At 46.8% G+C, this 9,686-nt stretch overlaps 1 protein-coding gene across 2 annotated transcripts; it reads left to right on the top strand.

The window, feature by feature from the left end:
* Positions 1 to 1,049: 1,049 nt before the first annotated feature.
* Neu3 (neuraminidase 3) lies at positions 1,050 to 9,603 on the top strand. 2 transcript variants are annotated; one of them, XM_029479054.1, is made up of 4 exons: positions 1,050 to 1,293; positions 2,406 to 2,508; positions 4,507 to 4,718; positions 8,123 to 9,603. In XM_029479054.1, the coding sequence occupies exons 3-4, from the start codon at positions 4,512 to 4,514 to the stop codon at positions 9,170 to 9,172; spliced, it is 1,257 nt and encodes a 418-aa protein (XP_029334914.1). In that variant the 5' UTR covers positions 1,050 to 1,293; positions 2,406 to 2,508; positions 4,507 to 4,511; the 3' UTR covers positions 9,173 to 9,603. The 2 variants fall into 2 exon arrangements, with proteins under 2 accessions (XP_029334914.1, XP_021024038.1); XM_021168379.2 differs by lacking the exon at positions 2,406 to 2,508.
* Positions 9,604 to 9,686: the final 83 nt, after the last annotated feature.

The following is a 9,686-nucleotide window of genomic DNA, read 5'->3' as shown; positions in this document are numbered from 1 at the left end:
AATACAGTCCAGCCGAATTGGCCCTGCTGTGCTGCTTTCTATCTTACTGTGGTTAGACCTGCCACTTGGGGGTGTGATTTTTAATATTATAAGGTGAAGGGTGCTATCATACATCTTACTATTATAAGCCAAATACAAGTCCCTCCCCACAGGGTATTGCCACTATGCTAAATGTCCTGGTTCATTATGTTAACCTGGTACATAAGGAACCACTGTGAACTTTGATATCAATGTACTCCACATCTTGGTTTTTATGTTTGTTTGGGTTTTTGTTTTGGTTGTGTCTTTTTCATTTTCCTTTTAGTCTCCTCTGGTAGCCTTGTTGACCTGATGGGTTTGTTTGTTTGTTTGTTTCGGTTTGGTTGTTTGTTTGCTTGCTTGTTTGTTTGTTTTTGTTGTTGTTTTTAAAAACAGTCAGTTTTAGCTTTCTTTGTCCCCACCCCTGGCTGATCTCTTAGATGCTGCAGTGTGTCAAGAGGGGCTTTTTCCTCTTTTGATTTTGGTAGGTGGGGAAGAATGGGATGGTCCTTGTGTGTGACTGTGAAACAAGAGAATGGATTCAGTACTTGGTGACAAATACATGTATGTAAATGTGTGTAGACAATATACAATAAGTTATCAAAGGTACAGGAGAGTGAACCTAGGACGTTTCACCTGGTAGGCAAGTGCTCTGCCACCTAACTGGTTTCTCAGCTCTGTTTATACTTTTTTTTTTTTTTTAAATCTTGCGAGAAGGGCAATTGTTCAGGGTGGCCTTAAACTCATTCTGTAGTCCAGACAGATGAAATTTAACAGTCTCTACCACACTAGCAAAGTCCACAGCCCCGCACCACCATATATACATTTTGGAACCTTTTGTAAGGAGAGTGTCCAGTGCTTTGTGTGAAAACACCCCCTTCCACCTTTTATCTTTTTAGGAGTCCCCTCTGAGCCCCGGAACCTTTGCTCGACAATTAGGCTGTCTAGGGAAGTTTTAGGCGGTGATACCTTCCACAGACCAATCGTTAAGGGCGTGGAGAAGCAAGCAGCGGGCACTGCGCGGTGAAGGGGCGTGGCCTGGCCGGGGAGGTCGACACCCAGATACTGCTCTCAGTCCTCTGGCGTCAGCTCCCCAGCGCGTCCCTACTGCCCCAGGGATATTTGTGTCTTTACTGCCAGCTCTTGCGCGGCAGTCACTGGGTTTGTTTCAGCGTCTGTGGTTTCTGTCGCTGCTATCCTGTCTCCACCGCCCCAGCTCAGCTTCAGGCCTTCTTCCGAGACTCCACGGGAGAGCCCAGAGAGCCTCCGGAGCCGGTGAGCTGGGGTGATTCGGCCGGGGACTGTGGGGACCTGCATCAGGAAGACTTAGTCAGCCAGAATCAGCTAGGACCTCACAGCCAGAGTGTGTTCTGGGCCATTCTATTTTTGCTTTCTTCCATCTAAAGCCAAACTTCAGCTGTAGTTTAGCACTGTGGGAACAAAGCGAAACCGAGACTGGGAAGTCTTCTTACTATTGGGGAGTTGTGGGCGACCAAAAAGGTTCCGAGGTGGAATGTTTTTGATACTAGGTTTGCAACTGAGTGATCTCCCCTAAGTTTTCCTCTTCAAACAAGGCTGACTTCAGAAGTCGTGCTAAACTGTACTCTCCCCGAGAAAGAGAGTAGAGAGGACCTGGTTGGAAGGCGAGAGAGTATGGACCAGTAATTAATAATTAGAATTATCTGCTAAAGCAAACAACTCCAAAGCCGACCTGTACTAGATTCTTCTCAGCCCCTAGTTCTGAGCACATAGTTTGGGTGAATCCTTTAAGTGTGACCAGGCTACTGTGTTACCACTGTCATCATTATTATTAGAATAATCATAATTAGTGAAAATTAATGACAATTTAATTGTTGAGGTGATGGCAGAACCAAAACCGAATTGTAAAAAGGTCAGCATTCCCAATAATTAAAGACATCAATTTGTATAGTGCCTTAAAGTTTATAAAGCATTCTAGAATGGTCCTCATAAGTACACATTACTAACCTTTAACAAATGAGAGCCAGTCATGGTGCCTGGCTCCTGTTATCCAAGCGCTCAGGAGGCTGGGGCATGAGAATCACAAGTTCAAGACCAGCCCAGGTGCTAAGAGGAGGTTGTAATTAATAGAATAATGCAGTGCTTAATGATGGGGCTTGGTACTGAGAACACCACAATGATCCATGATGTGGTTTCGTTGTGAGAACTTCATCAGTGTGTATGCACATCGTATGGCTCAGCTAGGCTGTATGGAATACATACATATACATATATATATGTGTGTGTGTGTATATATATGTATGTGTGTGTATGTATATATATATATGTATATATGTACATATATATATGTATATATATTTGTTGGGATCTAGATCTGCTGGTCAACTTAGTCCCATCTTTGCTCACAGGTCTTTCACGCCTCTCACCACAGTCACACTAGCCGACTGAAAGCCCCCACAGCTCACTGTTGTCTGTTACCCAAACCCGCAAGCTCAGAACGCCTGGTTCTAGGTGAGGAGATAAAGCCCTCCTGTGTAATCAAGGGGTGCAGTGAGGAAGCCACACAGGTGGCAACCTCTTCAGAGATTTGGGGGGCCGTAGGAGAAGATAAAGTAGTGGCTTTTACTGACAGATGGAAACCCACTCTAGAAGGTGACTGAGGAATGCTGAGGGTCCCCCGGGTTAGCAAAGAGAAAAGGCAGGGAGAGAGAGGAGCAGACCGGTGATTGCCAGAACTATGGGAGCAGGAAAGATAGCAAATATGGTGGGAGAGTCCTGCCTGTTCTAAGTGACTGTGCTGTATCGGAAGGAGGGCAGGTTAGCTGGAATAGCCTGGGAACTATTGTGGGGCCTCTGACCTGCTGGAAGCCTGTTTGGTTTAGTAGAGACTAGAGGCCCTCTCCAGAGAGTACAGGCCTGTAGGAGAAGATAAGAACGTAATGGCTTTTCCTGACAAATAGAAACCCACTTTACAAGGTTTCTGAGAAGCACTGAGTGTTCACTGGGTCAGAGTCCAGCCTGGGATGAGCACAGACTGCCATCTTGGACCTGATACCGTGGATCTTTTATTTTGTAGCATGCATTGAGTATGTACGCTATGGGAGACCTCTGAGAGTGAGAAGTCCTGTGGGGAAACAAGCAGGGAACAAGGCACAGAGGCGGCAAGCTGTTGTCAGATAACAGCCCAGCGACTGGATGATATCTGAGCACAGCTTTAGGAGGGGAGGTAGTAGATGAGGTTTGACCAGAACTTAGAAAAGTGAGGTAGGGAATTGTGTGACTATCTGAAAAAGAATGTCCCAGGCAGAGTAGGTAGCTGGCTTGGCCCAGTGTTACCCTCTCAGAAGGTCTTTTGCTGGGGCTTTGAGCTGCACAGCTGTGCCTTTTCTGTTTGCGCTTGTGTTTATCTCTAAGACAATGCTCACTGCTTCATATCTATCTCTGTGTGATCTATCTCCCCCCTCACTCGTTCTAACCTTGAGAACAAGTGTCTCCTCAACACCAGTGCAAGGGCCTGATATATGTAGGCCCAGAAATGTTTATTGAATAAATACAGAGGGAGGAGTCATTGGCCTAGCTCTTATGGGCTCCTTCCTCCCTCCCTCCCTCCCTCCCTCCCTCCCTTTCTTCCCTTCTTCCCTTCCTCCCTCCTCCCTTCCTTTCTCTCTCTTCCTTCCTTCCTTCCTTCCTTCCTTCCTTCCTTCCTTCCTTCCTTGTATAAATTGTTTGAATATGGGCCTTGGATAACAGATAATTTGAAAGAAGCTTAAATCTTAAAGTTTATTTTTTTTCTTTTTGGCCTGAGTCCCTTCTGTGGCCTCTGGGAAGTGGGGCTTCTGGGCTCTTTCAGTTTCTGGAGGCTTCTACTATTAGTGTCACAGACCTGCTAGCCTAGCAAATGGCAGCTAGACTTTCACAAAGACCCATGTAGCTGAATTTGCGGGAAAAAAAAATGTAATCCTGAAGGGGCTGAGAGTAAGAGCAAACCCAGAGCCCAGAGTACCAACCCCTTGAGCTACACACAGCGGGTCACACGCAAGAGTGTGGCTTTTAACACACTTGTCACCCCAGCCAAAGCTGCAGGTCTACCTGCATTAGACCACCCAGAACTGAGATCACAGCACCAAGATGTGTCCCTTGAGAATCTCCACCCTCTGTTGTGTGCACCCCTCACACAGTGACTAGAGGACAAAGCCCTCTTACTGGCACGGATGAGAAAGCAGGCTGTCTTTTTTTCTGAGGCTTCAGGATGGGGGGAAAGCTTTCCTAGTGCTTTGTTAATCTCGAATGTTACTCAAATGCGTTTGAGTAACCTTGGAACTCAATGGACGTATCTAGAGAACAGAGTTGTTGCATGAGGGTTCATGATATCTGCTTTGGGCTATCGATGCTATGATGTTCTCTTTATATGAAGAAGTAGACATTCAAGTACCCGCTGTGTGCCCTCAGCAATGAAATGACCAGGAACTTGTATGCAGACCCACACTGAACTGTTTCCTGTCCTTACAGAAGCCATGGAGGAAGTCCCACCCTGCTCCCTCAGCAGCACCCTGTTCCAGCAGGAAGAACAGAGCAGGGTGACCTACCGGATCCCAGCCCTGCTGTACCTTCCTCCCACCCACACCTTCCTGGCCTTTGCAGAGAAACGTACCTCAGTCAGAGATGAGGATGCTGCCTACCTGGTGCTCAGACGAGGGCTGATGAAGGGGCGCTCTGTAGAGGTGACTCATTCCAGATACGGGCATGGGGCTCTGATGAGAACTGGTTCTAATGCTCTGCCTTAGTTTAGCTCACTGGGAACCAGAGCGGTTTAACTAATTCACTGCTACAGGCCTCATCTTCTCTCCTCAGAGCTGAATGCACTTCCGGGTCTCTTCTTTTCTCCTCACCTTTGCCAGTAAAACTTGGTGTGGGTAGCTAAGAAAGGGAGGGGCTTTTACTGTGTGATCAGGGATACATAGCATCTTCACAGCCTTTCTGTATCCTAGGCTTTGATGTCAGTCGTGTCTGGCATGTGGGGAAACGAGGCTCGAAGGCCTTGTCACTTATTCTAAGTCATGTATCCATAATCCAGCAGACTCAGGCCCAAGACCTCTGTGGTTCATTCAGACCTGGCGTGGCCTGCCTTTTGTTCCTATGCCCTGGTAAAACCACCCAAAGAAGGAAGCACCGTTTCCTCAGCTTTGCCGAGTACTCCATCCCTGAATCTACCTGCTTTTCTATCTCTTACAGTCTGAGCATCATATCCAAAGTGGGTGCTTTGCCATGTCACACTGACACAGTGACGCTGGGACTCTGCTGAGCCTCTGTCCTTGCTTTAAATGGCAGTGGTTCCCAATTCCTTCTGAGGATTTTGTAGTTTGAGGACTTGCCAGTTCTTTACTGTATATCAGTAGCTTGGCAGATCAGACCCCACAGAGGCCCGGCCCTGTGGCCTGATAGAGCCTGAGGCCTAGTTGTTTCATTTTCTCTAGGACAGACACCACCTGTGTCGCTCGCTCCTCTTGCTGGTGCGGCCAGTGAGCTGCTAAGCCAGGGCGTTGCTTGTTTTGTTTTCCTGGTTGCTCTTGCAGAACCTCATTGTCCTGCAGTCCCATGGTTCCCGTGCTTTCTCCTCACTGCACTGACTTTTGAAATTAGGAAAAACATTTCTCCATATAGAAATCTGATTTCATGAGCAGCTTCTAGTTTAGCGGTTAGGGGCGTAGCTTTAGTCACTGTCCTCATTAGGATTGCTGACTCTTGCTATGATGAAACACCATGACCAAAGCAACCTGGGGGAGAATCGGGTTTATTTCATCCTATATTTCCAGGTAACAGTCCAGCACTGAGAAAAGTCAGGGCAGGAACTCAAACAGGGTAGGAACCTGGAAGCAGGAGCCGATGCAGAGGCCGTGGAGGGGTGCTCCTGACTGACTGACTCAGCCTGCTTTCTCATGGGCTGGGCTGTCACCTCTCAATCAGTAATTAAGAAAATGCCTTACAGCTGGATCTTGTGGAAGCATTTTCTCAGTTGAGATCCCCTCCTTTCAGATACAAGCTGGAGCTTGTATCAAGTTGACTTAAAACTAGCCAGGCCAGTCAGTGTACCCTGTTGGATTTCTGAACTTGGGTCCTTGAGTGTTCTCTGCTTTATCACTTACAGCATGTAGTTGATAATGAGAACTGCCTAGTAAGAACTCAACACTAGACATCTTTCACGGTGGTGTGTTTTCATAATACTTCATATTAAGATGTTAACCATTGACAGAAAATTGCATGTTTTAAACGAGATTGTCTCTACTTCTAACTATGCATTGATCTTGTCTCCCTGCCTTCTATGCATAACATAAGGTCCCTTTTGTAGAGAGTCACTCCTTGCTGTATCTCATGACTTCTTTTCTCTGGGCTGAAAAGCTCTCTTCTTTTAGTGACAGGCTTGATTTGACATCTGGTCTCTTGAAAACTGCAACTTGAAGACCTGTCTGGACTGACAGCATTCTCCTGAGAGTACCAGGCTTATCCTGCTTGGGCTTGGCTCCTAGAGTAGAATTCCCTGGAGCAGGGTTACTGGGCAGTGTAGATTAACATTGGATAGAACCCATCCCACATCACTATATATGAACAAAGGGTCATTTTCCCCATTAAACACAACCTCATGTGTTGGGATACTTACAATTACAAGCGAAGCTATCATGAAAAACCACTTTTAAAATGTTTATGAAGAAACGCCTTGTACTTTTTCTCTCAGTGTGTGGTGCTAGGATCCACCCCTGGGTTCTACATGTGCTAGGCGTGCACTCTACCCCATTCTACATCTCCAGACTTTTATTTAATGAACACATAGGTCTTGGGATAATTTTCCAGAATTGAGCATCCTGTGAAAGGATAAATGTATCTGTACAGAAGAGCTCAACTCTTATACTCTAACCCATACATAAAGGGGCATATTTATCCACATTTTTTTTTTACCAACAATTACCAAACTGTATAATGTAAAAAAAAATGTTAATTGAAAATTCTATTAGTTTAATTCCTATTAATGTTTTATGTGTGAGGTTGAACGCCTTTTTTTTCCCTCCTTCTGTGACATGTCTGATTTTGCTCTTTGCCCTTTTCTATTGGGATTCTAGAAATTTACCAAATGCTGCGTGAGAAGCTCGAGCCTCTCCTGTGGTGTGTGGCCAGGCAGTATCTCCTTTACTGCCTTCATAGCTCCTCTCTTGCTCTCCATTTGGCCAATGAGGAATGCCAATCACGTTTGCCCGGTGTCTCACGATTGTGATAAGGGCAGGCTTGGGGCAGGGCTGTCAGACTCTGCTTGAGTCTTTACGCCTTGCTTTCCCACCATAGTGCAGGAAGATAAAAGCCCTTCTGTCCTGAGCTTCCCGCTTTGCTGGGAACTTCCCTCTTTGATCCATTTTGTTTAAGTTTCATCGTCTGCTTTTGTATTACAATGTATTCTCTTCCTCCCCTCCCTGCTCTGTCTCTGTGTCTGTCTGTCTGTCTGTCTCTCTGTGTACATGTGCCACCATGCATGTCTGGTGATCAACAGACTAATGAAAGTCCTTGGTCCCCTCTCTCTCTCCCACTGGGCCCCGGAGACCAGAATCAGGTCACCAGGCTTGGCGGCAAGCATCTGTGCTCTGAGCCATCTCACTGGCCCCCACCTTTCTTGTTGGTTTTTGTAAACGTCTATTGACTGCTCTCACATGCCAGGTATTGGAGATACAAATGTCCACAATCTGGGTATTGTTCAAATAGCTCATAGTCTAAAAGGGGAGACAGTTACCAAAAACATGGATAGTGTCACATAGCTGGTCTAAGCTGTTAGAAGAGTGAGTTTCAAGGATGGCTTCCGAGCAGAGGTGGCACTGAGGTTGTAGATTGGAGGATGATTTGGAAGTCCAGATGAAGCAAAGAACATTCTTGAGAGAGCACAGCTTTTACAGTGTCTAGCATTTTCATTTTTCAGATTTAAAGCCACCTTGTAATAGCTGCAAAGTTAGTGATTATTTGGGCCTTCAAGATTCTGTCCATTTCAATGTCCTATATTGTTTGAAAAAAGAACTGATGCTTTTCATGAGCCTCTTGTCTTCATATTAGTAACTCACTTCCACTGTCTCCTTCTCTCTCCCTTGACTAGTGGGGCCCCCAGCGGCTACTGATGGAGGCCACATTACCTGGGCATCGCACCATGAACCCCTGCCCTGTGTGGGAGAAAAAGACTGGCCGCGTGTACCTGTTTTTCATCTGTGTGCGGGGCCATGTTACTGAGAGGTGCCAAATTGTGTGGGGCAAAAATGCCGCCCGTCTCTGCTTCCTTTGCAGTGAGGATGCCGGGTGCTCCTGGGGTGAAGTGAAAGACTTGACTGAGGAGGTCATTGGCTCAGAGGTGAAGCACTGGGCCACGTTTGCTGTGGGCCCAGGTCATGGCATCCAGCTGCACTCGGGAAGGCTGATCATCCCCGCCTATGCCTACTATGTCTCACATTGGTTTCTCTGCTTTGCGTGTTCAGTCAAGTCCCATTCCCTGATGATCTACAGTGATGACTTTGGAGTCACATGGCACCATGGCAAGTTCATTGGGCCCCAGGTGACAGGGGAGTGCCAAGTGGCAGAAGTGGCTGAGACCACTGGTAACCCTGTGCTCTACTGCAGTGCCCGAACACCAAGCCGATTTCGAGCAGAGGCTTTTAGTACTGATAGTGGTGGCTGCTTTCAGAAGCCAACCCTGAGCTCACAACTCCATGAGCCTCGAACCGGCTGCCAAGGTAGTGTAGTGAGCTTCCGGCCTTTGAAGATGCCAAACATCTATCAAGACTCAATTGGCAAAGGTGCTCCCGCTTCTCAGAAGTACCCTCTGCTGGACAGTTCTCGGGAGGTGGAGAAAGGAGCTGAAACACCATCAGGAACATGGCTCTTGTACTCACATCCAACTAGCAAGAGGAAGAGGATTAACCTAGGCATCTACCACAACCAGAACCCGTTGGAGGTGAACTGCTGGTCCCGCCCGTGGATCTTGAACTCTGGGCCCAGTGGCTACTCTGATTTGGCTGTTGTGGAAGGACAGGACTTGGTGGCGTGTTTGTTTGAGTGTGGGGAGAAGAAGGAGTATGAACGGATTGACTTCTGTCTGTTTTCAGACCACGAGGTCCTGAGCTGTGAAGACTGTACCAGCCCTAGTCGCGACTAAAGCCAAATCAAGACGGATGAGTGAGGCCCAGCTTCCCACAGAAAGGAATGGCAGCTACAGCCAGGATAGCAGAGGTCTCTGATGTCTAGAGAAAAATCTAAAAACTAATAATCTGCTCCTTGAATTTTTTCACTTTTCCCTTCAATGAGCATAGTGAAAATTGTGCCATATTTTACATAACGAGGCTCTTGAACTGGGAGTTTGAATCTCTTCTCTTCCCATTAAGAGGAGAGGCCATGTGCTCACTTCCTTCCTGGATTCTGATCTTGAGGAGAAGCCACAGACTTGCCTTCCCCAGTGATTCACTGCTCACCTGAGTGTTAGGTGATGTGCAGCTGCCGTGGCCAGAAGAAAGATCTGTGTTGTTGTACTTTTTTTAAAAAAAATTTATTTACTATATGTAAGTACACTGCAGCTGACTTCAGACACACCAGAAGAGGGCATCAGATCTCATTACAGATGGTTGTGAGCCACCATGTGGTTGCTGGGATTTGAACTCAGGACCTTCAGAAGA

This window comes from Mus caroli, chromosome 7 (assembly GCF_900094665.2).
Source record: "Mus caroli chromosome 7, CAROLI_EIJ_v1.1, whole genome shotgun sequence".
Taxonomy (NCBI): domain Eukaryota; kingdom Metazoa; phylum Chordata; class Mammalia; order Rodentia; family Muridae; genus Mus; species Mus caroli.
The sequence above is the reverse complement of the archived record's forward strand: the minus strand, read 5'-3'. Positions and strand labels throughout refer to the sequence as shown.

Bases quoted from the DNA above. Each gene is read 5' to 3' on its own strand.
- Neu3 (XM_021168379.2), top strand. From the start codon at position 4,512: ATGGAGGAAGTCCCACCCTGCTCCCTCAGCAGCACCCTGTTCCAGCAG. The intron at 4,719-8,122 runs GTGACTCATTCC...TCCCTTGACTAG, and splicing joins TGAAGGGGCGCTCTGTAGAG to TGGGGCCCCCAGCGGCTACT.